General features: G+C 39.3%; 1 protein-coding gene across 1 annotated transcript in view; it reads left to right on the top strand.

Moving 5' to 3' along the window:
- Positions 1–27,455, top strand: part of TDRKH (tudor and KH domain containing) — a 271,287-nt gene that overhangs the window by 114,494 nt on the left and 129,338 nt on the right. The window contains exons 7-9 of the mRNA XM_053719713.1: positions 11,547–11,713; positions 23,278–23,342; positions 24,008–24,159. Of these exons, the coding sequence (XP_053575688.1) occupies positions 11,547–11,713; positions 23,278–23,342; positions 24,008–24,159 (384 nt within the window). The remainder of the gene's footprint in view (positions 1–11,546; positions 11,714–23,277; positions 23,343–24,007; positions 24,160–27,455) is intronic.

Raw genomic sequence — 27,455 nt, 5'->3', positions numbered from 1 at the left:
GTTTCCTCCATTTGCTTTCCATTCCCGGGTGATTGCTCAAGTCAAACAGGAGAGGGCTTCAGTGATCTTCATCGCTCCTGCGTGGCCTCACAGGACTTGGTATGCCGATCTGGTGGACATGTCATCTCTGCCACTGTGGAAGCTTCCATTGAGGCAGGACTTTCTCATTCAGGGACCCTTCCATCTTCCGAATCTAATTTCTCTGCAGCTGACTGCTTGGAGATTGAACGCTTGATTTTATCTAAGCGAGGGTTCTCCGATTCGGTTATTGATACCTTGATTCAGGCACTCAAGCCTGTTACTAGAAAAATTTCCATAAGATATGGCGTAAATATCTTTATTGGTGCGAATCCAAGCGCTACTCATGGAGTAGGGTTAGGATTCTTAGGATTTTATCTTTTCTCCAAGAAGGATTGGAGAAAGGGTTGTCAGCAAGTTCCTTAAAGGGACAGATTTCTGCTTTGTCTATTTTGCTACACAAGCGTGTGGCAGATGTTCCAAATGTTCAATCCTTTTGTCAGGCTAGATTCAGGCCTGTGTTTAGACCATTTGCTCCTCCTTGGAGTTTGAATTTAGTTCTTAATGTTTTTCAAGGGGTTCCGTTTGAACCTATGCATTCCATAGATATTAAGTTATTATCTTGGAAAGTTTTATTTTTGGTTGCTATTTCTTCTGCTCGCAGAGTTTCTGAGCTTTCGGCATTACAATGTGATTCTCCTTATCTTGTTTTCCATGCAGATAAGGTAGTGTTGCGTATCAAACCTGGTTTTCTGCCTAAGGTTGTTTCCCATAAAAATATTAATTGGGAAAATGTTGTTCCTTCCTTGTGTCCTAATCCTTCTTCTAAGAAGGAGCGTCTGTTACATAATTTGGACGTGGTCCGTGCTTTGAAGTTTTACTTACAGGCGACTAAGGATTTTCGGCAATCATCTTCCTTGTTTATAATTTTTTCAGGGAGACGTAGGGGTCAGAAAGCTATGGCTACCTCTTTCTTTTTGGCTGAAGAGTATCATTCATTTTGCATATGAGACTGCTGGACAGCAGCCTCCTGAACGAATTACGGCTCATTCCACTAAGGCTGTGACTTCCTCATGGGCATTTAAAAATGATGCTTCTGTTGAACAGATTTGCAAGGCTGCAACTTGGTCGTCTCTTCACACTTTTTCCAAATTTTACAAATTTGATACTTTTGCCTCGTCCGAGGCTGTTATTGGGAGACAGGTTCTTCAAGCGGTGCCTTCCGTTTAGGTTCCTGTCTTACCCTCCCTTTCATCCGTGTCCTATAGCTTTGGTAATGTATCTCATAAGTAAGGATGAAATCCGTGGACTCGTCGTATCTTGTAAAAGAAAATGAAATTTATGCTTACCTGATAAATTTATTTATTTTACGATACGACGAGTCCACGGCCCACCCTGTTTTTCTCAGACAGGTCTTTATTTTTGTTAAAACTTCAGTCACCTCTGCTCCTTGGCTTTTCCTTTTTCTTCCTAACTTCAGTTGAATGACTGGTGTGGGAGGGATGGGAGGAGCTATATATACAGCTCTGCTGTGATGCTCTTTGCCGCCTCCTGCTGACCAGGAGGCGATATCCCATAAGTAAGGATGAAATCCGTGGACTAAATTTCCTTTTTTTTAATTTTTTTGCAGTTATGAGGTTTTACGATTTATTGTTAGGAACATTGCTCTTTGCCAGGAAGAAGAGGGGTGGAGTTTCTGCCTGTGTACATGATGTTGCCTGATATTGTCATAGGGGGTTTTCTGCGAAGACAGACAAGGATGCACATATTAGGCACTTTCTGGGGATGTTAGTGTTGCCTCCCGGGCATGCCCAGAAAACTAAGTACTGGTCCTTCAGCTTCAATTCACAAAGCTTGTGCAAAATTACTGAATGCAAGAGTTTTAAGGGAAATGTGTAGCAGATAGACACTTTGTTATGTAACATTTACTGGTTTATTTTTATAAGAGGTGTAAGTATACAGCTTCCTCTGACTCTTTAGGCTCCCTCTGGGGCACATACTTTCATTTTATTCCTCTGGTTTTATTGGAATGAAAAACTAAAGGCTACATAGCCATGTATTATTTAGATTAGGATGAGTTTAAGGGAAATGTTATGACTCAGGGGTCTAAGGTTTAAAGGGCCACTGTAAGTAAATATTTTCTATGCCTGTTACTAACTAACTACCCCAAATACGCTTTTTATCAATAGCATTTCATTAACATATCTCTACCGTATATCAGAAATCTTGTCTGCAAATTTAATTGTTTTCCAAACCCACTCCGTGGGTATCCTTTGCTCTGTACCAATCCGTTTACAATACCTAGGTTTCAAAATGGCGCTTTAAACACAAAGTTATTGGTTTAAGTATTTTGAACACTCAGTGCTGAAAATAGTGGGCAGGATAACGTGACATCATCGGCGAATAAAAGATATAACTTTTAGAACGTTATGAAACTTCGTTTTGGAGAAAATATAGGTCAGTAGGTTTTAATTAATGTTTATTAACTTTAATATGTTAGTTGTTTAGCTTAAAAATTATAACAGAAAGTAATCCTTTAACTAGTGTTTTCTCACTTTTTTTATTGAAAGTTTGCATCTGTTCTTTTGAAAGATGTGTCCTCCATGTAACTTTAGAGTACACCTTTTAAAAGGTTTTGTAGGAGAACAGTTTCTGGTACATGCAATAATTACATTGCTTCTCTTAAAGGGATAAAAAAAACACAATTTTTTCAAGCTATTATAAAATTTACTTGTGTGTTTCCATTCCAGTCACCTGCCCCTGGCAGATTTTTTTTACATTTTGATGCAGGAGGACGTTACAACATATCAGAGTCCTTATACACCATAGATTCCTTCAGCACCAATGTCCTGACAGAAGAAACTTTTGTGTCATCGGCTTAGCAGCACTTCTGTGCTTGTGATCAGACAGCTTGCTAAAACTCTAATATGTGTGTGCAGCATCCGGCTTTTTTTCTTTGCCTAGGTTCACTATATTTTACCAGTTTGCATCTATTGAAATAACACTTAGAAGAAAAGTTTTTGAACTCATCACTTCATCAAAACTTGGCAGAAATGTACTTCTTACTTATATCGGCTGTATGGGCATTGACCCACCTGTACTAAATATAACCTCATAAGAGTATTAGAGGAAACGTCAGTTTCCTAAATCTTTAATAATGCATTCAGTGTAACAACTTTCTGTGTGTCTTATATATGGTCTGTTTCTCTAAATAGTATTCAACAACAATTCCCTCTTATTCTTTCCCTAATTCATCCCTGTGAAGCCAGCAAGTTGGGAGGTATGTACCGGGAAAGGGAAGGCTACCAAAGACTTCTACTTATTTTAAGCATGCATCAGGCAATAGTTCCACCAGTACATACAAAAAGAGAAGTGCTACAAACCTGAAAAATCCTAAGAATCTCTAGGTATGTTTATGGATTGTGATATGAAAATATGCGTTATTCAAGTTTATGGAAGTCAATGTGCTCTAACAGGAACGAACAGCAGCACAATCGCTTGTTCTATGGCAATTTATCAACTAGGAGCAGCCTCTTTTAGCCCAATAGTGCTTTTCACAGAGAAGAATTTTTCTGAGGTATATCAGTCTAAACCCGTTTTACAAGGTCAGCCCAGCTCTGAAATATCAGGCAATCCCTCTCTGAACAAGGAACAAAACAACCCCAGATGATTGTTTTGACATTCTATGGTCCTCATCAGTGAAGTTCATCCATATTTCTCTAAGCAAATTGGGCAATTAGTCCATATCTGGTTTCCCCCATCACCCTTAGGGAGACTTCCTTGCCCAATGTGCTTTAGAGGAAGATGGCTACACCTCACTGACAAGGCCACAGAAGGCCAAAACTATCGTCTGGAGTTGCCATGTTCCTTGTTTAAAGCAGGATTGCCTGTTCTTTTCGGGGCTGGACTGACTCTTCTAGGCGAGATCAGACTAATATACTTCAGGAAAGTTCTCCTCTGTGAAAAGCACAATTGGGCTTAAAGAGGCTGTTCCTAGGTGGTAACTTGCCATAGAACAAGCTACTGATCTGTTGTTTGTTCTTGGTAGAGCACATTGACTTCCATAAACTTGAATGATGCATATTTTCATATCACAATCCATAAATATACCTACAGATTATTCGGATTTTCCGAGTTTGAAGCTATTCTTTTCAGTATAGTGCTGGCAAAGTCCATGTGGATTTTCAGAAGATGAAATTAAAAGAGCCAATTACCTCCCACTACTTGGATAATATTCTAATACAGGTATTGTAAAATTTGCCTGTAACCAACAACAGGCTTCTTGCTGGCTTTTCTTTTAATGTATTATTTTTCACGTATTTAGTAAGTTCTTTAAAAATCCAGCTCTACATGTTGACCTCTATAGTTAGACTTTTTGCAAGGCTTAGAAGTCTAGAATCAACACAGAGATCAAGCTAGTTGGTCTCCTAAGGAGATTCTCATAATAACCATTTTGTAGATCTAAGCAAGTTTTCTTAAAAACATGCGAATATTCAGTCTAATAACTTGAAAGCTGTAGCATACAACAGTTATGTAATCAAAGTTATTATTATTAAAAAATAATAATGAAGGAAAGGGTCTCAGCAATGCTTCAGAGTAGTTAGTGACAAGACTTGGAAACTACTAGAAATCCTAGAAATGGTAACGTCCACATGGCTTCAAGAAAGAATTAGAATGGAGTATTTTTTTTTCTCATAAAAATGAATTACTGTGGAATCTGTTGGCACTCTACAAATAACTGATAATAATAATAATAATAATAAAAGGATCCTTAGGCATTTACAATAGTTGCAACAAAAAAGTTATTCAGCATTTTATATGTCTTTTCTCCAATAGCTGTGATTCAAAAGTTTAAATATATGTAAAGAACTATTTTTTGCATACTTTCTGGCCAGAAAATAATTTCAGTCTTGTCTTATAGAGACAGGAAACCCCCAATTTTTCTTTCATGATTCTGATAGAACGTACAATTTTAAACATCTTTCCAATTTATTTATTTTATCAAATGTGCTTAATTCTCTTGTTATCCTTTGCTGAAGAAACATCACTGCACTACTGGCATCTAGCTGAACACATCTAGTTAGCCAATCACAAGAGACAAATGTGTGTAGACACCAATCAGCAGATAGCTCCCACTAGTGTAGGATATGTGCATATTCATTTTCAACAATGGATACCATTGAGAACAAAGTACATTTGAAATAGAAGGGAATTTAAGTATCTTAAGATTACATGCTCTGTCTGAATCATGCAAGTTTAATTTTGATTTTCCTATGACTTTAAGTACTGCTTCAAATGGATACTCCCAATATATTTTCAAAGCTGAACTCAAAAGGAGTGCCAGTTCCAGAAAGTTTCTCATTTTCTTGTTTTTGTTAAAAAAAAATCTCTTGAGCAATATATATATGATAACAGTGTTTGTAACAATGTTATACATATAGTGCTGAAGACATGCACATTCCTGAGCATTTCCAAATATCCTCTCGCGGAATAGTTCTAAGTTTTATCAAAGGGTACCAGAAAAAACGATAACGGGCGGTTTAATTTTGACTTCTAATACAAAATTGTATTTATTGGCAGATAGCTTTGACTGTACTTACCAGGATCCCATATAAAACAAGGAAAGAGAGTGCTCAGCCAGGAATGTGAGGTCGCATGATTCTAGAAGTCATTATCATATACTATGTGCAGTTAATTTTGCTTTTATGTATGTTCTGTTTATTTGTATGTTCGTTCGTCTCAAATATAACTATATCACTGTCATCTTGCTTCAGCTTTTAAATATATCCCACAATGTAATCCTACAAATGTTTTAAACTTATAGTGCCATCATGGTTAGAATGGAATCTTTATTGGGTGTCGGCAACAATCGCACAAAAATATTTTTTTTTAGTACTAGAACATCTATTAAAGGGACACTAAACCCAATTTTTTTTCTTTAATAAATCAAATAGAACATGCAGTTTTAAGCAACTTTCTTATTTACTCCTATTATAAATTTTTCTTAGTTCTCTTGCTATCTTTATTTAAAAAGCAGGAATGTAAAGCTTAAGAGCCAGCCCGTTTTTGGTTGAGAACCTGGGTTATGCTTGCTTATTGGTTTGCTAACTATATCCACCAATAAGCAAGTTCTATCCATGGTGCTGAACCTAAAATGGGCTGGCTCCTAAGCTTTAAATTCTTTCTTTTTAAATAAAGATAGCAAGAGAACGAATAAAAATTCATAGGAGGAGTAAATTAGAAAGTTGTTTAAAATTGAATGCTCTATCTGAATCATTATAAAGAAAAATTGGGATTAGTATCCCTTTAAAGAAAATAATAATATAAAAAGTGATTTCAACTGCCCTGTTTTAGTTGCTTGTAATTGGCAAGAGTCCATGACCTAGTGACGTGTGAGATATACAATCCTACCAGGAGGGGCAAAGTTTCCCAAACCTCAAAATCCCTATAAATACACCTCCCACAACTCAGTTTTACAAACTTTGCCTCCTATGGAGGTGGTGAAGTAAGTTTTTGTGCTTGATTTTTATGATTTCTTCTATGATAAGCGCTTCTAAGCATTCTGAAGCCCAATTCCTCTGAGTACAGGGTTTGTCAGAGGGATGAGAAGAGTGTATCGCCTATTGTTTTTTATGGTTTCTCTCACAGGAAATCTTTTCAAGGGTTCTCTGTCATCGGTTATAGGGATTCATCTCCTACCTCCCTTTTCAGATCAACGATATACTCTTATACCATTACCTCTGCTGATAGTTTTCAGTACTGGTTTGGCTATCTGCTATATGTGGATGGGTGTCTTTCGGTAAGTATGTATCATTATTTAAGACACTCTCAGCTATGGTTGGCGCTTTATGTATTTATATAAAGTTCTAAATATAAGTATTTACTTATATTTGCCATGAGTCAGGTCTATGTGTATTTACCTTTGCAGTCTAGCAGTTTCAGTATAGGAATCATGTTTTTTTCTTTCCTGGGGTATAGTCTCTTTTCCAATTTGACTTGTTTTCCTTTTAAATTCTGCGGGCAAATTAGGCTCGCGAGGGCGCAAAATGCTGTTATTTATTGCGTCATTCTTGGTGCGAGAATTTTTGGTGCGAATGTGCGTCTATGATGACGCAAGTTCGTCATTTCCTGCGTCTAAGTGGACTCCAGGTTGTTTGGCGTGAAATTGCTTCTGTTATGACGCGATTTGCGTCACTTCTGGATGTTTGTTGGCGCCAAAAAAAATTAAAATTCCTTTTGCGTCGTGCTTCATACTTGTCGCCAAAACATTTGTTTTTATTTTACCCCACTTCCTATATGCTCATTGCCTTCTTTATGCTCAGAGGGCTATACTATTTGCTTTTTTGCCTATTTTAGCATTTTGTATTTTTTTTCCCCATTCCTGAAACTGCTATATGAGGAAATAAGATATTTCTGTTTAAATGTTATTTTTTCTTTTACATTTTACAAGATGTCTCAGAAGCTGCTGTAGGAACCATGCTGCCTGAACACAGTTCTACCAAAGCTAAGTGTATCTGTTGTAAGCTAACGGAGACTATATCTCCGGCTGTAATATGCAACAATTGTCATGATAAGCTTTTTGCATGCCGAAAATGTTTCTATTAGTACTATTACAGTATCTGTTGTTCCCTCAACATCTAATGTACATGATATCCCTGTTGATATGAAAAATTATATTGCTGATGCAATCCACAAGGCTATGTCTGCTATTCCGCCTTCTAATAAACGTAAATGGTCTTTTAAAACTTCTCAAAATACTGATGAATATTGTAATGATCGACCACATACTGATATATCCACCTCTGATGAAGATCTCTCTGACTCAGAAGATTCTAATTCAGACATTGACACTGATAAATCAACTTATCTTTTTAAGATTGTGTATATTCGTTCTTTGCCGAAAGAAGTGTTGGTTACTTTGGATATTGAGGAGTCTGGTCCTCTTGATAACAAATCCAGTAAACATTTAAATTCTGTCTATAAACTTCCTGTAATTATTCCTGAGGTTTTCCCTGTTCCTGAGGCTATTTCTGATGTGATTGCTAAGGAATGGTTTAAGCCTGGTACTTCTTTTGTTCCTCCTTCTAGGTTTAAAAGATTGTACCCTTTGCCAGTGGCTAGATTAGAGTTTTGGGAAAAAGTCCCTAAGGTTGATGGGGCTATTTCTTCTCTTGCCAAGCGTACTACTATTCCTATGGTAGATAGTACTTCTTTTAAGGATCCTTTAGATAGGAAAATTTAATATTATCTAAGGAAAGCTTATTTACTTTCTGGCTATATTCTCAGGCCTGTCATTTCTATGGCTGATGTTGCGACTGCATCAACTTTTTGGTTGGATAGCTTAGCAGAACGAGAAAATTTGTATAGAATTGTTTGTTTGCTTCAACATGCTAATCATTTTATCTGTGATGCTATTTTTGATATCATCAAGATTGATGTTACATCTATGTCTTTGGCTATTTTAGCTAGAAGAGCTTTATGACTCAAATCATGTAATGCTGACATGGTATCTAAATCTAGTTTACTATCTCTATCATTCCAGGGTAATAATTTATTTGGTTCTCAGTTGGATTCTATTATTTCTACTATTACTGGGGGGAAGGGAGGTTTTTTTGCCCCAAGATAAAAAAAAATCTAAGGGTAAATCTAAAGCTTTAAATCGGTTTTGTTCCTTTCGTCAGAATAGAGACCAGAAAACCACTCCTTCCCCTAAGGACTCTGTCTCCAATTGGAAGCCATCTTCAAATTGGAATATATCCAAGCCTTATAAGAAACCAAAGCCAGCCCCCAAGACTTCATGAAGGTGCGGCCCTCAATCCAGTTCTACTGGTGGGGGCAAATTGAAATTATTTCAAGATGTTTGGGCAGGTTCCGTTCAGAATCATTGGATTCAGAATATTGTCTCTCAGGGGTATCAAATAGGTTTCAGAATAAGACCTCCTGTAGGAAGATTTTTTCTCTCTCACGTTCCAACAAATCCTGTGAAAGCTCAGGTCTTTCTGAAGTGTGTTTCAGATCTGGAGCTTTCAGGGGTAATTGTACCGGTTCCACTTCTGGAACAGGGTCTGGGTTTTTATTCAAATCTATTCATTGTCCCACAGAAGGAAAAATCATTCAGACCAGTTCTTGATCAGAAGTTTTTGAATCACTTTGTAAGGGTCCCAACTTTCAAGATGGTGATTATAAGGACTATTCTGTCTTTTTTTGTTCAGCATGGTCATTGCATGTCCACAATATACTTACAGGATGCATATCTTCACATTCCGGTTCATCCAGACCATTATCGGTTTCTGAAATTCTCTTCTCTAGACAAGCATTACCAATTTGTCGCTCTTCCATTTGGCCTAGCGACAGCTCCAAGAATCTTTTTGAAGGTTCTTGGTGCCCTTCTATCTGTAATAAGAGAGCAGGGTATTGCAGTGTTTCCTTATTTGGACGATATCTTGGTACTGGCTCAATATTTTCATTTAGCAGAATCTCACACAAATCAACTAGTGTTGTTTTTTCAAAGACATGGTTGGAGGATCAATTTACATGGTTACCTTTTTACTCAGACATGGTTACCTTTTTAGGTTTCCAAATAGATTCAGTATCCATGACTTTGTCCTTAACAGACAAGAGACGTTTGAAGTTGGTTTCAACCTGTCTAAACCTTCAGTCTCGATCATTCCCTTCAGTGGCTATGTGCATGGAAGTTTTAGGTCTCATGACTGCAGCATCGGCCACTTCCTTTAAGGCCAGACTTTCTGTCTCAAGGGCCGTTTTTCCATCAGGATCTCAAATCGCTAAATTTGAAGGTATGGAAATTGAACGCTTAGTGCTTAGTCATAGAGGTTTCTCTGACTCAGTGATTATTACTTTGCTACAGGCTCGTAAGTCTGTTTTAAGGAAGATTTATCGGGTTTGGAAAACCTATATTTCATGGTGTTCTTCTCATAAATTCTCTTGGCATTCTTTTAGAATTCCTAGAATTTTACAGTTTCTTCAGGATGGTTTGAATAAAGGTTTGTCTGCAAGTACTTTGAAGGGACAAATCTCTGCTCTTTCTGTTTTATTTCATAGAAAGATTGCTAAACTACCTGATATTCACTGTTTTGTTCAGGCTTTGGTCCGTATCAAGCCTGTTAAGTCTATTTATCCTCCATGGAGTCTTAATTTGGTTTTGAAGGTTTTATAGGCTCCTTTTGAGCCTATGCATTTTCTGGATATTAAACTACTTTCTTGGAAAGTATTGTTCCTTTTGGCTATCTCCTTCTAGAAGAGTTTCTGAATTGTCTGCTCTCTCTTGCGAGTCTCCTTTTCTGATTTTCCATCAGGATAAAGTTGTTTTACGGACTTCGTTTAAATTTCTTCCTAAGGTTGTGAATTCTAACAACATTAGTAGGGAAATTGTTGTTCCTTCCTTGGGTCCTAATCCTAAGAATACTCTTGAAAGATCTACATTCTTTGGATGTTGTAAGAGCTTTGAAATACTATGTCGAAGCTACTAAGGATTTCAGAAAGACCTCTAGTCTATTTGTTGTTTTTTCTGGTCCTAGGGAAGTTCAGAAAGCACCTGCCATTTCTTTGGCATCTTGGTTAAAGCTTTTGATTCACAAGGCTTATTTGGAGGCGGGACAGTCTCCGCCTCTGAGAATTGCAGCTCATTCTACTAGATCAGTCGCCACTTCTTGGGATTTTAAGAATGAAGCTTCGGTTGATCAGATTTGCAAAGCAAAAACTTGGTCTTCTTTGCATAAATTTACCAAATTTTACCATTTTTATGTATTTGATTCTTCTGAAGCAGTCTTTGGTAGAAAAGTTCTTCAGGCAGCTGTCTCAGTTTGATTCTTCTGCTTATAATTTAAGATTTTTTTCTTGAAATTTATAAGAGAGACTTTTTTTTTTTTTTTTTGTATGGATTAAATTTTTAAGCGGAAATAGCTGTTTTTATTTTATCCCTCCCTCTCTATTGACTCCTCTGTGAACTTCCACATCTTGGGTATTTCTATCCCATACGTCACTAGCTCATGGACTCTTGCCAATTACATGAAAGACAACCTAATTTATGTAAGAACTTACCTGCTAAATTAATTTCTTTCATAGTGTCAAGAGTCCATGAGACCCACCCTTTTTTTGTGGTTATGATTTTTTTTGTATAAAGCACATTATTTTTTCCAGTTCCTCGTTTTGCTTTATACTTTTTTTTTTGAGAGACCCACCCTTTTTTATGGTGGTTATGATTTTTTGTATAAAAGCACAATTATATTTCCAGTTCCTCTTTTTGTATGCTTTTTTTACTCCTTATTTTATCACCTCACTACTTGGCTATTCGTTAAACTGAGTTGTGGGTGTGGTGGGAGGTGTATTTATAGGCATTTTGAGGTTAGGGAAACTTTGCCCCTCCTGGTAGGATTGTATATCCCATACGTCACTAGCTCATGGACTCTTGCCAATATGAAGGAAATGAATTTATCAGGTAAGTTTTTACATAAATTATGTTTTTACCAGCTGTCACTTACATAAGCTTTTCTTGCAAGCAGAAGGAGATGCCAGAAATTCGTGTTGGGGACATTGTGGCTGCACCATTCCACACAGACACTTTCTGGTACAGGGCAGAGGTGCAAGGATTCGTGGAGAATGGGAACGTGGATCTTTATTATGTGGATTATGGGGATAACTGGGATACAGCTCGGAAAAACCTCTTTCCGCTACGGTGAGCATAACTGGAGATCAAGTATATGGGCTAGACCGCTATAGACACTGTAAGCAAATTATGACAAATCAGCTCTGTGTACTCTAAGAGTTACTTCTTTTAGGAAATTCAGATAATTTGTAGAATCCCCAACATTCTTTTACTAAAAATGTACACACCTGTCTGTACAATATTGTCAGCTCCCATATTAGACCTTACCTCCTTTTCAGAGTTGTTAACCCCTTAGTGAAAAGACCATTTTTCAATTTTCTTACTGTTAAGGACCAGGGCTGTTTTTATATTCCTGCAGTTTTTGGTTTTAGCTGTAATTTTCCTTTTACTCATTTACTGTACCCACACACATTATATACCATTTTTCTTGCCATTAAATGGACTTTCTAAAGATACCATTATTTTCATCATACCATATATAATTTACTATAAAAAATATATAAAATATGATTTTTTTTTTAAAAAAAATCTTACTTTCCTTCCTTAGATAGTGAGAGTTCACAGCTTCATTCCTTACTGTTGGGAAATACAACACCTGGCCACCAGGAGGAGGCAAAGACACCCCAGCAAAAGGCCTAAAAATCCCTCCCAATTCCTCATTATCCCAGTCATTCTTTGCCTTTCGTCACATTAGGACGACAACTGGGAGGCGGATTTTCTGAGCAGGCAATCCTTCCAGCCAGGGGAATGGTCTCTCCATCCGAGGTGTTTGCCGGAGATTGATCTCATGGCGTCCCGTCTCAATACCACGCTACCCAGGTACGGGTCGAGGTCGAAGGGTCCCCAAGCGGATCTAATAAATGCACTAGCATTGCCCTGGAGATTCAAACTCATATATCTTTTTCTTCCATTAGCGCTTCTTCCTCGTGTGGTGGCCCGCATCAAGCAGGAGTGGGAATCGGTAATCCATCGTGGCCGTGAAGGACGTGGTTCGCCGATCTAGTGGAGATGTCCTCATTTCCTCCGTGGAAGTTACCTTGTCGCAGAGACCTGCTGATACAAGGTCCATTTGTTCATCAAAATCTAGATTCTCTGAGGCTGACTGCATGGAGATTGAATGCTTAGTCGTAGCTAAGAGAGGTTTCTCTGAGTGTGTCATTGATACTCTTATTCAAGCTCGTAAACCAGTTGTTCGGCGTATCTACCACAAGGTGTGGAGGACCTACTTATTCTTGTGTGAAGAGCGTGATTTTTCCTGGCACCGAGTTAAGGTTGCCAGGATCTTATATTTTCTCCAGGATGGGCAGAGTTTGTGAGATCTTTGCTTTGCATTGTGAGCCCACTTATCTGATTTTTCATGCAGATAAGGCAGTTTTACGTACTAAATTAGATTTTCCTCCTAAGGTTGTGTCAGATCGCAGAGATTGTGGTTTCTTTCTTGTGTCCTAATTTTTCTTCATTGAAGGAAAGCTTACTTCACAATTTGGATGTGGTTTGCACCTTAAAGTTCTATCTTCAGGTTACTAAGGAGTTTAGACAATCTTCCTCTTTGTTTGTTGTCTATTCAGAATAGCGTCAGTTGACTGTGCAAGCAGAGGTGTGTGTGATTTGTTTTGAGCAGTCGTAATAAAGTAACGTTTTTTTTGACAAGCAGAGCCTGTGCCTTTTTCTACCAGCCACTGAACCACTGTTGCCCGAGTTTCGGAGAGGAGGTAATTTGATTATTGTACTTTAAGAACAAGGCCTCTAGGGATCAGATTTGTAAGGCCTGGTCTTCCCTACATACTTTTTCAAAGTTTTACAAGTTTGATGTTTTTGCTTCGGCTGAAGCTGCTTTCGGGAGAAAAGTTTTGCCGGTTGTGGTGCCCTCAGAATAGGGTCCGCCTCTTCCTTTTTGTTCCCTCCCATTATTCATTCAGTGTCCTCTGGAGCTTGGGTATAGTTTTCCCAACAGTAAGGAATGAAGCCGTGGACTCTCCGTATCTTAGGAAGGAAAACATAATTTATGCTTACCAGATAAATTCCTTTCCTTCCGGATAGGGAGAGTCCACTGCACCCGCCTGTTTTTTTCTTGTCTATGGGCGGTCCCTTATTATTTATTTTATTGTTCTGGCACCATTTATACCCTAATGTTTCTCCTACTTTTCCTTGTTCCTTCGGCAGAATGACTGGGGTAATGAGGAAGTGGGAGAGATATTTAGGCCTTTGGCTGGGTTGTCTTGTCCTGTTGGCCAGGCGTTGTATTTCCCAACAGTAAGGAATTAAACCGTGGACTCTCCCTATCTGGAAGGAAAGGAATTTATCTGGTAAGCATAAATTATGTTTCTTTCCTAAGATATAGTGAGTCCACGGCATCATCAATTACTGTTGGGAATATCACTCCTGGCCAGCAGGAGGATGCAAAGAGCACCACGTTTAAACTGTTAAGTATCACTACCTTACCCACAACCCCCAGTTATTCTCTTTGCCTTCGTACATGGAGAAGGTGAAGATTTTGGTGTCTGATAATAATCTCTTCTAGCAAGTTTTTTGGGTCTAGCTGTGTTCCACCTTAATAGTGGCTTGTAAGGTGGGCCTTACTGAGTTTTCCTAACATTTGTGCTGCCCTAGTATAGAAAATCAGAGTAGTGACTCTGTTCTTTCTTTTCTACAGGTCTCTGTGAGGAACTGTGTCCTTACATACCTAGTAAGCTGTCTACATGCCGGACAGCGATTTTGGCAGGTAAGTGCTTGTTTTTCTTCCAGGTGGGGAGACTGTAAAACGCATTTACAGTATTCATTGCATTTAATTTATAAGGGACAAAGTAATCCTTAAGTAAGGATAAGTTGGGTTAATTAATTTAGGCTCTTTTGCCTCACCTGCCTGCATACTTTCATGGTTAACTATCATCTTTGCTGGCCATGGAGTTACCTAGTATGAAGTGGCAAGTGTTACTAGGCGAATTGGAACGGAAAATGGACAGCTGTTATGAAGATCTCAAAATGGCGCTGAGAGCCCCTCAAGATATAGCGACTGACTTTATAACAGCAGCGGCGAAGAGGACACTCCTCTGTGCACCTCACGCTTCAGTGCAGCAGACCCCGAAAGTTAGCGATATTGAGACAGCCTGTGATAATTACCCAGAGAAGGCTGGGCGTGCAGTGCAGAGCCTTTGCTTATTTCCTGCTGCAGCCGACAGGGATGCAGCCGATCCCTCGGAGAGCAGCTATGATAGTTTGCAGCAGCGGATGGTGTCTGCATCTCAAGCCAATGAAGGGCGAATTCCTTTGAAACTTACAGTTGCAAGAATGTCGGTACAGCAGAGATCACTGACAGTCTCCTCTGTCTCACAGACGCCGGAAAGCTTTGCATCCTGTGCCATCTTTTTCACTATGGGCTACTCCCCACCTAGCAGAGTCAGAGTTGACATAATGGCTACCTCTTTCACATTCTTTACGACAGTCAGAGACACAGGACTGAGAGCCCCACAGAGAACTGGAGTTGGGTAAGATACTCGGTCTCTATTAGTAGACAGGCAGCTTGTACTCTCTGTAATAGGTTGTCTTATGCCTATCTATTGTGAACCTTAGCTGAAGCTGCCTGATTATAAATCTCCCCAAGAAGATCTACCAAAGAGGCGGTTAGCTAACTCTCCCCTATAATAGCATCTCAGGCATGAAGACGACAATGTCAGAATCCAGGGGGACCACTAAGACTCTACAGTTTGTTTGATTTTCCTAGTTATATCCTGATGGAATCGGAATGTTACAACTAAGAGTTCTGCTGTGAATAAGAGCGTGCTCGGTTAAGCTGCAGCACTCTGGGACATGTGGATCTCTTCCTTATTTATTGTATATTGCAGCTATACAAAGGCTGGGACAAGAGAGAGCTGTTTCCTTTATTTGTAATGCTAATTCTAACCTGTTATATTTGCTTATTTGTTTATTGTGTGAGATCTGTTACATAGAATATCCTTCAGATCCCTATTATATGTTAGCTGATTACCAGGAAGAAGGTATGCTGTTCAGAGGCAATGTTTTAATGTCGGGGACTGTGATGTAAAAACTCATGAGTGGGAAGCTGCAATCCCTGCTTTGGATTAATACTGACATCGGGCAAAGATTTTGTTAGGGTCTATCTATAAAATTACTTTGGGATACGAATGAGTTTGCATGCCTCATACCCTCTATGCACATTCTAAAATTCTAGTCACTAGATATAGTCAAATATCATCCTTCAAGTATGTGCTATGTTTACGTAGATGACATTATTTGAACTGATGGGTCACACAGTATCTTATAGTCACAACCCCAGAATAATCACTTATGTTCAGCTCTTCTCTCCAAAAGGACCCGTAGCCTGCACTTAATATATTTTTCATCTAAGAGGTACTCTCAAATACCCCAGATATACTAGGTACACCACTCCTTAACATAGTAGAAAATACCCCAACCCCTCTCAACACATTAAGCTTTAGCAGTACATCCTGGGTTAAATCTTAGGATGATTTTGGTACATGGGAAAGTATTAGACAGTATCACCATTGTAAGCACAAACCTAATTACTCTCTAGCCTGAGTGTCCTAGTGACATATCTGAAGGGGGTAATAACAACTAACAATTTTCCTCTGGCTTCGATTGTACCTATGTTATGAAATAGCATTCTTTACTCCCAAGGTTACTTATAACCCCATATATACGCAAGATCATAGATATATATATATATATATATATATATATATATATATCAATCACTATAGACCCCTTCAGTCATTTTTTTCCCCAGATTATAGAATGATTCAGGTATCATGCCTAAAGACTAGAAACCCTTTAGCCAGGACTGATTACATAGTGGGGATAACCTAACATAGAGCCCTCCACAGTTCTACTTTGCTTCCTGTTTCCTAAGCTGAGAAACATTGGTACTCCGTGGTTAGATCTATTGACCCTGTGGGGGTTAAGTGGTAGGTGGCAGGTGGGTGGTGCAATACACTAAGCGGTGCTCATCCGCTGTATATTTACTATTCTTACCTTTAGCATTTTAGCATTGGGGTCCCATAAGTGGCCCCACTATATTTTCTTATATTTTCTTCTATATATCATAAGGCCGAGAAATGGCCGCTGAGATCTTTGCACTGTAATTGCCTGTATGCTAGTGGTCCTTGAGTGACCAACCAAATAGTCATACCAATATGATCCTTCTAAATGTAAAATGGAGATTTCAGAGTGTGTTTAATTATATCTTTGTTATTATTGATTTATGACAAAATGTGTATGTGACATTATCTGTTTTGCAAATTCTCAATAAAAACTTTATAAACCAAAAAAAAAAGACCTTACTGTGTATAGGACAAATTTTGGTTGATGAGCATAATGTCAGGATGATGCTGTTCAGATATTGCCACAGTCTTCTCCTGGAACGTCCCAAGCCTCTATGGCGTCACATACAGTGCCCTGCAGTTCCTCTGTGGCTCCCAGAAGAGCATATTTGAAAGCAGAGATTGCCGCTCAGGAATCCTCAGCGGTGTCTGCAGCGTTAGCTGCTTTTTCTATGTTAAAGGGAAAGTGTAAGAGGAAAAGGAATTCAGATGACAGGGTTTCTGATTCCAGTAATTTGTCTCAGATGGCTCTTACCTCTTAAGTCTGATGAGGAAGATGCGTCAGAGCTTTCTGAGTGTGAAATCTCAGATTCGGATAGTGTAAGTCCGTCGTCTGAACCTGATGGAAGTTCTTTCAGATTTAAGCTTGAACACTTCATGCTTTGTTAAAGGAGGTTTTGGCTACCTTGGACGACTCAGATACTCCTGTCGCTGTCCAGCCTAAGAATTCTAGTAAACTTAATAATTACTTTGAGGTCCCTGCCTCTAAGGAGGTTTTTCCGGTCTTAAACTGGGCTTCGGATATTATAACTCAGGAGTGGGAGAAGCCTGGGGTATCTCTTTCCCCGTCTACTATTTTTAAGAAAAATTTTCTAGTAGCTGACTCAGTTTCGGAGCCTTGGCACACGGTGCTATTTCTACTCTAGCCAAGAGGACAACTATTCCTATTAAGGATAGTAGCTCTTTTTAAAGATCCTATGGTCAAAAAGATGGAGGTTTATTTAAAAAGAATTTATGCTCATCTTGGCCTTTTTATGGCAACTAGCAGTTTGTATTGCCACCGTGACTAGTGCTGCATCTTACTGGTTTGATGCTTTGTCTGATTCTCGTCAGGTAGAAACTCCTTTAGATGAGATTCAAGACAGAATTAAAGCTCTTAAGATGGCTAATTACTTTATTTTGGATGCAATATTGCAGGTGATTAGACTGGTTGCCAAGTCATCTGGATTTGCTGTACGAGGCGGCAGAGCCTTGTGGCTGAAATCTTGGTCAGCAGATGTCTCTTCTAAGGTCAAGCTTTCGGCTCTTCCTTATAAGGGCAAGACATTGTTTGGACCAGGTTTAACAGAAATTATTTCTGATATTACGGGTAGTAAAGGGTCTTTTCTACCTCAAGACAGGAAGGATAGGACGAAATGACGTCAGAGTGTTTTTCGTTCCTTTTGTAACTTCAGAGGTAAGCCTTCCCCCTTCCTCTTCCAAGCAGGAACAGTCCAAGACTTCCTGGAAACCCAATCGGTCCTGGAACAAGGGGAAGCAATCTAAGAAACCCTCAGCTGATTCTAAATCGGCATGAAGGGTTTGCTCCCGATCCGGGAGCGGATCACGAAGGGGGTAAACTTTTACAATTTTCCTAGGCATGGGTACGAGATGTCCCGGATCCATGGGCCGTGGACATTGTATCGCAGGGTTACAAGTTGGAATTCAAGACTTTTCCTCCCAGGGGCAGGTTTCATCTCTCAAGGTTATCTGCAGACCAGATAAAAAGAGAGAGGCGTTCTTGAAATGTGTACAGGATCTTTCTTCCATGGGAGTGATAGTTCCTTTTCCCATACAGGAACAGGGTCTAGGGTTCTATTCTAATCTATCTGTGGTTCCCAAAAAAGAGGGAACTTTCCGACCAATTCTAGACCTGAAGTGTCTAAACAAGTTTCTCAGAGTTCCATCCTTCAAGATGGAAACTATACGTCCCATTCTTCCCTTGATCCAAGAGGGTCAGTTCATGATGACCATAGACCTGAAGGATGCGTACCTTCATGTTCCCATTCACAGGGAACATCACAAATTTCTTAGATTTGCCTTTCTGTACAAACACTTTCAGTTTGTAGCTCTTCCGTTTGGCCTTGCCACAGCTCCAGGAATTTTTTCAAAGGTTCTGGGGGATCTCTTGGCAGTGATCAGGTCTCGGGGAATTGCATTGGCGCCCTATCTGGACGACATTCTGATTCAGGCACAATCTTTTTAACAAGCAAACTCTCATACAGAGATATTGTTGTCTTTTCTATGTTCCCACGGATGGGAGGGTTGTTTTCCTAGGGACCATAATAGATTCCCTAATGATGAAAATATTTCTGACGGAGGTCAGAAAAGCCAAGATTCTTTCCTCTTGCTTTTCTCTTCAGTCTACTGTGCGACCATCAGTGGCTCAATGTATGGAGGTAATTGGTATGATGTTCCCTTCCATGGACATCATTGCATTTGCTTGGTTCCATTTGAAAGCTCTGCCGTTATGCATGCACAGACAATGAAACGGGGACTATGCGGATTTGTCTCAGAGGATAGATCTAGATCAGTTGCCGAAGGACTTTCTTCCGTGGTGGCTGTCTCAAGAACATCTTTCTCAGGGAACATGTTTTCGGAGACCTTCCTGGGTGATTGTGACCACGGATGCCAGCCTGTTGAGCTGGGGAGCAGTCTGGGACTCTCTAAAAGTGCAGGTACTATGGTCTCGGGAAGGGTCAGCTCTCTCCATAAATATTTTGGAGTTGAGAGAGATTTTCAATGCTCTGATCGCTTGGCCTCAGTTAGCTTTAGTCCGGTTTATCAGGTTTCAGTCGGACAACATAACCTCAGTGGCTTACATCAATCCCCAGGGGGGAACTTGGAGTTCCTTAGCCATGAAAGAGGTGGCTCGGATTATTCAGTGGGCGGAAGGCCACAATTGCTGTCTATCTGCCTTCCACATTCCAGGAGTGGACACCTGGAAGGCGGATTTTCTGAGCAGACAGACTTTTCATCCCGGGGAGTGGGAACTCCATTCGGAGGTGTTCTCCAGCTTGACTCTCAAATGGGGGGTGCCCGAGCTGGATCTGATGGCGTCTTGGCAGAATGCCAAGCTCCCGATGTATGGTTTGAGGTCAGGGGATCCACAGGTCGCTCTGATAGATGCTCTGGCGGTCCCTTTGAGTTTCAGGTTGTCATACCTGTCTCCTCAGTTTGCTTTCCTTCCACAAGTCATTGCTCGTATCAAGCAGGAGAGAGCGTCTGTGATTCTCATAGCCCATGCATGGCCTCGCAGGATCTGGTACGCACACCTAGTGGAGATGTTGTCTCTTCCACTTTGGAGACTCCCTCTGAGGAAGGACCTTCTACTTCAGGGTCCCTTCCTTCATCCAAATTTTGTTTCTCTGAAGCTGACTGCTTGAGATTGAACGCTTGATTCTGTCTAAGCGTGGGTTTTCTGAGTCGGTCATTGAGACCATGATTTAGGCTTGCAAGCCTGTTACTAGGAAGATTTACCATAAGATATGGCGTAAATATCTTTAATGGTGTGAATCCAAGGGCTACTCTTGGAGTAGGGTCAGGATTCCTATGATTTTGTCTTTTCTCCAGGAGGGTCTGGAGAAGGGTTTGTCAGCAAGTAATTCTTATGTAGCAAAATGGACAAAGCAGAAATCTGACCCTTCAGACGTGCAATCTTTTTGTCAGGCCCTGATCAGAATCAGGCCTGTGTTTAAATCGGTTTCTACTCCTTGGAGTCCTTAACTTGTTCTTAGAGTTTTGCAGCAGGCTCAGTTTGAGCCTATGCATTCCTTAGATAGTAAGTTACTATCTTGGAAGGTTTTATTTTTCGTTGCTATTTCTTCTGCTCGGAGAGTTTTGGAACTCTCAGCTTTGCAGTATGATTCTCCATATCTTATTTTTCATGCGGATAAAGTAGTTCTTCGTACTAAGTTAGGTTTCCTTCCTAAAGTTGTTTCCGATAGAAATATTAATCAGGAAATTTTTGTTCCTTCTCTATGTCCTAACCCTTCTTCTGATAAGGAACGTTTGTTACACAACCTGGATGTTGTGCGTGCTCTGAAATTCTACCTACAGGCGACTAAGGATTTTCGCCAGTCATCTGCTTTGTTTGTTTGTTTCTCTGGGAAGCGGAAAGGTCAGAAAGCTACAGCTGTTACTCTTTCTGTTTGGTTAACAAGTATTATTCGTTTCACTTATGAGACTGCTGGACAGCAGCCACCTGAAAGAATTACTGCTCATTCCACTAGGGCTGTCTCTTCTTCGTGGGCCTTCAAGAATGAAGCTTCTGTGGAACAGATTTGCAAGGTGGGAACTTGGTCATCTCTGCACACTTTTACAAAATGTATACTTTTGCCTCGGCTGAGGCTTCTTTTGGGAGAAAGGTTCTTCTATTTATTTCTACCTGTCTTGTCCCTCCCTAATCATCTGTGTCCTCTAGCTTGGGTATTGATTCCCAACAGTAATTGATGATGCCATGGACTCACCATATCTTAGGAAAGAAAACCAAATTGATGCTTGCCTTATAAATTTCTTTCTTTCCGGATATGGTGAGTCCACGGCTCCACCCTTTATTTTAAGACAGATATTGTTGACTAAACCTCAGGCTCCTCTACACCTTGTGTTGCTCCTTTTTTCTCCATTTCTTTTCGGTCGAATGACTGGGGGTTGTGGTTAAGGGAGTGCTACTTAACAGTTTAACTGTGGTGCTCTTTGCTTCCTCCTACTGACCAGGATTGATATTCCCAACAGTAATTGATGATGCCGTGGACTCGCCATATCCGGAAAGAAAGAAATTTATCGGGTAAGCATACATTTTGTTTCTTTCTAACTTTGACCCCCAAAATCTGTTACACATCTACAACCACCAAAAAACATCCATGCTAAATAGTTTCTAAATTTTGTCCTGAGTTTACATATACCCATTGTTTACATGTTCTTTGCTTTTTTGCAAGTTATAGGGCAATAAGTACAAGTAGCACTTTGCTATTTCCAAACCATTTTTTTTTCTCTCAAAATTAGCGAGTTACATTGTAACACTGATATCTGTCAGGAATCCCTAAATAACCCTTCACAGGTATATATATATTTTTAGTAGACAACCCAAAGTATTGATCTAGGCCCATTTTGGTATATTTCATGCAATCAAATAAAAAAAAAAAAATATTTTACAAACTTTAGGTCTCTCACTGAAATTGTTTACAAACAGCTTGTGCAATCATGGCACACATGGTTGTAAATGCTTCTCTGGGTTCCCCTTTGTTCAGAAATGGCAGACATATATGGCTTTGGCATTGCTTTTTGGTAATTAGAAGGCCGCTAAATGCCACTGCGCATCACACTTGTATTATGCCCAGCACTGAAGGTGTTAATTAGGTAGCTTGTAGGGTTAATTTTAGCTTTAGTGTAGAGATCAGCCTCCCAGATGACACATCCCACCCCCTGATCCTTCCCTGACCCCACTCAAACAGCTCTCTTGGTCACCCCCATCTTAAGTACTGGCAGAAAGTCTGCCAGCACTAAAATAAGTTTTTTTTGGTGGTTTTATTTAAATGTATTATATATTTTCTACAGCATAGGATCTCCCCTTACCACCCAACCTCCCTGTGCCCCCCAAACAGCTCTCTAACTCTCCCCTCTCTACCTATTTGCCGCCATCTTAGGTACTGACAGCTGTCTGCCAGTACCCAGTTTGCTCTAAATTATTGTATTTAAAAAAAAAACTTTTTTCCATAGTGTAGCTGCCCCCCTCATTAGCAAACCCCCTCCCAGATCTCTTTCTAGACATGGATCCCACATAGGATCTCCCTCTCCTGCTCCTCTCTCCTTCCCATTCACTGCGGTGCTGTAACGTGGCATAGTGGTCCCACCTGCTCCCGCTCCCCCTTCACGCCCCCTTCCGCCCTCCTCCATGTATGAGCCGTGCACCCACCTCCATCCAAGCCTTCCCACGCCACCAACGATCGGCACCATCACTGGCTGATGCAGAGAGGGCCACAGAGTGGCCCTCTCTGCATCAGTTGCCTAGCAAAGGGTATTGCACAATGCCTCAATATCGAGGCATCGCTGCAATAACCTGTAAGTGGCTGGAAGCGATCACGATCGCTTCCAGTGCTTGAAACCCCTGAGAATGTGCCAGGCAAGTCCTTGTTCATTATGGGATTAAAAGGACAATCAAGTCAAAATCAAACTATCTTGAATCAGATAGAGCACACAATTTTAAACAGCTTTCCAATTAACTTCCATTATCTAAATGTGCACAATCTTTTTATATGCACACTTTGAGGCACCAGCTCCTACTGAACATGTGCAGGATTGGCTGATTGCTGTCACATGGTGCATTAGGAAGGAATATGTAACTAACTGACATTTGTCATAAAAAAAATGTGCTACTCAGTTGTGCAATTCAATTGTGGTTTGTGGTCCTTTAATCCATTCTGCAATACAGTACTTTCAGGCTTCTTTACTACCTGCATTGAATCCTACATGTTCTATATAGTAAACATTTCTCCAATATATATTCTTATATTCTAGGAGTGATTTCCTGAGCCTTCCTTTTCAAGCCATTGAATGTAGTCTTTTTGGAATATCTCCTGCCGGTAAGTAACCATAATAAAATAAAATATACAGACATTGAGACGGCAACACCTAGGAGTTTGCTAATCTGTAATGTTGGCTAACAATGGGTTAGGTGACAAGTAGAGAGCAAAATTATTAGCACTTTTCTGCTTGAACACCACTTGAGTTAAATCAATAGCTCATATTACAAGTTTAAAATGTAATAGTGCTACAGCTAAAGGCGAGGTAGTGCTGACATCCAGATTGTGTGATATTCTTAATGCAGAGTTGCGCTAAGGATAATGCACTGCACTATCTAATAATCTAGCCCAATATATTCACATTGACTTGCTTTGGTTTTTTTAACTTTTCCAGCCAGTACTGTCATTCTATTGCCCTTCATAAGCGAACACCTTAGTCATGATGTTAATTGTAAGACGCAAATAAGTTTGTAAGGAGTTCCAGTTGTGGGGTTTGTGTGAGAGGGGATATTGTTTTTAGAGTATAGGTAGTCAGCTTGTTGTTCTGGCCCAGATGCTGAATGTAACAGTGCATGTATTAAAGCAGTAGAAATAGTGCTCAAAGTTTAAGAAATCAGCTTGTCTAATGATCTCACAGGACAAGCTTTTAGATATTATGTATTCTTATAGAACACACAATTACAGTATGTGGATTTTTGTCAATTTTCCTTTTGTTTCAATGTCAGGTGCTGAATGGTCCCAGCAAGCTCTAAATGAGTTTGATGATCTGACACATTGCGCAAAGTGGAAGCCATTGCTTGCTAAGATCTCTAGCTTCCCCTCTCCTGGTGTCTGTTGCTATTTCCAAGTCCAGCTGTTTGACCCATCCACAGATCCTGTAAGTCACAGAGCGACTACACTGTTTTTTGTTTAACGTTTTTTGCTTTAAGCATCTTGTAGAATGCCCTTACTGTCTATGATATAATATATCTGTCCATCAATCTCTAAAGAGGAACAAACCTATGGAGACTCATCCTGTAAATAAAAAGAAATGTCAATCCTATTTTATTGATCCTTTATTGTGATTTTTTTTTAAAAGAAAAAAAACCAAACATGTCATACATACTCATAAGTAGAATTACAAGAGTAAACAAACACAATGTAAAATGATCTTGGAAATACACTGTGGTACATCCCAAAAAAGGGAAAAGAAAAATATAATTCTAGACAAATATTAAGTACTCAAGTAGATTTCAGAGAATGCACATTGTTTCTCATGGCTGATATTTAACAAATATAGTCTAAGAGGAAAGAATTTAAAAAACCTAATTTCTTTCCTATGACATGGAGAGTCCACAACGTCATTCCAATTACTAGTGGGATATTCAACTCCTGGCCATCAGGAGAAGGCAAAGAACACCCAGCAAAGCTGTTAAAGTGATAGTAAACTCAAAAATTAAGTATTATACATATTTACAATAAGTACCTATTAAGTTTCCTGTCCTTTTCTTGGTTTTTCTAATAAAAATTCCATGTTTCGCCAAACCCAGTTTTTCCTCATTAAGTATACCCTATAAAGATGTTCTACCTATGTAGAAACATCATGGTGGCCCACATGCACATTTACCATATTTTCTGAGTAACGCATGCGCATCTTGGTTCCCCTCAGTCTATTCTTCTGTGGCACGTTATCAAAAAGCAGGGCGGACATCTTGATTGTGATGTAGTGGTGGGCGTGGTGCACCAGAGCACTGAAGATTTACGGAGCTAGCCGGCTCCCCTCAGGATTACTCTCAGCCATCAAACCCACAAAAGTAACTCTGGACTTCATATAGAAAAAACGACTTTCTTATAACAAGCCATAAGACATAAAAAATACTTTTTTTAACCCCTTAAGGCAAGGCCATTTTTCAATTTCTTTCCCTTTAAGACCAGGGCTATCTTTCCATTTCTGCTGTGTTTGGGTTTAGCTGTAATTTTCCTCTTACTCATTTACTGTACCCACACATATTATATACCGTTTTTCTCGCCATTAAATGGACTTTCTAAAGATACCATTATTTTCATCATATCTTATCATTTCTTTAAAAAAAAAATTATAAAATATGAGGAAAAATTTGAAGAAAAAAAAACACTTTTTCTAACTTTGACCCCCAAAATCTGTTACACATCTACAACCACCAAAAAAATCACCCATGCTAAATAGTTTCTAAATTTTGTCCTGAGTTTAGAAATACCCAATGTTTACATGTTCTTTGCTTTTTTTGCAAGTTATAGGGCAATAAGTACAAGTAGCACATTCCTATTTCCAAACCACTTTTTTTCAAAATTAGCGCTAGTTAGGTTGGGACACTGATATCTTTCAGGAATCCCTGAATATCCCTTGACATGTATATATATTTTTTTAGAAGACATCACAAAGTATTGATTTAGGCCCATTTTGGTATCTTTCATGCCACCATTTCACCGCCAAATGAGATCAAATAAAAAAAATTGTTCACCTTTTCACAAATGTTTTCACAAACTTTAGGTTTCTCACTGAAATTATTTGCAAACAACTTGTGCAATTATGGCATAAATGGTTGTAAACGCTTCTCTGGGATCCCCTTTGTTCAGAAATAGCAGACATATATGGCTTTGGCGTTGCTTTTTGGTAATTAGAAGGCCGCTAAATGCCACTGCGCACCACACGTGAATTATGCCCAGCAGTGAAGGGGTTAATTAGGGAGCATGTAGGGAGCTTCTAGGGTTAATTTTAGCTTTAGTGTAGTAGACAACCCCAAGAATTGATCCAGGCCCATCTTGGTATATTTCATGCCACCATTTCACCGCCAAATGCGATCAAATGAAAAAAAAAACGTTAAATTTTTCACAATTTTAGGTTTCTCACTGAAATTATTTACAAACAGCTTGTGCAATTATGGCACAAATGGTTGTAAAAGCTTCTCTGGGATCCCCTTTGTTCAGAAATTGCAGACATATATGGCTTTGGCGTTGTTTCTTGGTAAATAGAAGGCCGCTAAATGCAGCTGCACACCACACGTGTATTATGCCCAGCAGTGAAGGGGTTAATTAGGGAGCTTGTAGGGTTAATTTTAGCTTTAGTGTAGTAGACAACCCAAAGTATTGATCTAGGCCCATTTTGGTATATTTCATGCCACCATTTCCCCGCCAAATGCGATAAAATAAAAAAAAACTTTCACTTTTTCACAATTTCTTTCACAAACTTTAGGTTTCTCACTGAAATTATTTACAAACAGCTTGTGCAATTATGGCACAAATGGTTGTAAATGCTTCTCTGGGATCCCCTTTGTTCAGAAATAGCAGACATATATGGCTTTGGCGTTGCTTTTTGGTAATTAGAAGGCCGCTAAATACTGCTGTGCATCACACATGAATTATGTCTAGCAGTGAAGGGGTTAATTAGGTAGCTTGTAGGGAGCTTGCAGGGTTAATTTTAGCTTTAATGTAGAGATCAGCCTCCCACCTGACACATCACACCCCCTGATCCCTCCCAAACAGCTCTCTTCCCTCCCCCACCCCACAATTGTCTCCGCCATCTTAAGTACTGGCAGAAAGTCTGCCAGTACTAAAAAAAAAACCAGGTATTTAACCCCTTAATGACCGGACCATTTTTCAATTTTCTTACCCTTAATGACAATGGCTATTTTTACATTTCTGCAGTGTTTGTGTTTAGCTGTAATTTTCCTCTTACTCATTTACTGTACCCACACATATTATATACCGTTTTTCTCGCCATTAAATGGACTTTCTAAAGATACCATTATTTTCATCATGTCTTATAATTTACTAGAAAAAAAATAATAAAATATGAGGAAAAAATGGAAAAAAACACACTTTTTCTAACTTTGACCCCCAAAATATGTTACACATCTACAATCACCAAAAAACACCCATGCTAAATAGTTTCTAAATTTTGTCCTGAGTTTAGAAATACCCAATGTTTACACGTTCTTTGCTTTTTTTGCAATTTATGGGGCAATAAATACAAGTAGCACTTCGTTATTTCCAAACCACTTTTTTTCAAAATTAGCGCTAGTTACATTGGAACCCTGATATCTGTCAGGAATACCTGAATATCCCTTGACATGTATATATTTTTTTTAGAAGACATCCCAAAGTATTGATCTAGGCCCATTTTGGTATATTTCATGCCACCATTTCACCGCCAAA

The sequence above is a fragment of the Bombina bombina genome, chromosome 1 (genome assembly GCF_027579735.1).
Source record: "Bombina bombina isolate aBomBom1 chromosome 1, aBomBom1.pri, whole genome shotgun sequence".
Lineage (NCBI taxonomy): Eukaryota > Metazoa > Chordata > Amphibia > Anura > Bombinatoridae > Bombina > Bombina bombina.
Note: the sequence above shows the minus strand (reverse complement) of the source record. Positions and strands in the feature narration are given on the sequence as shown.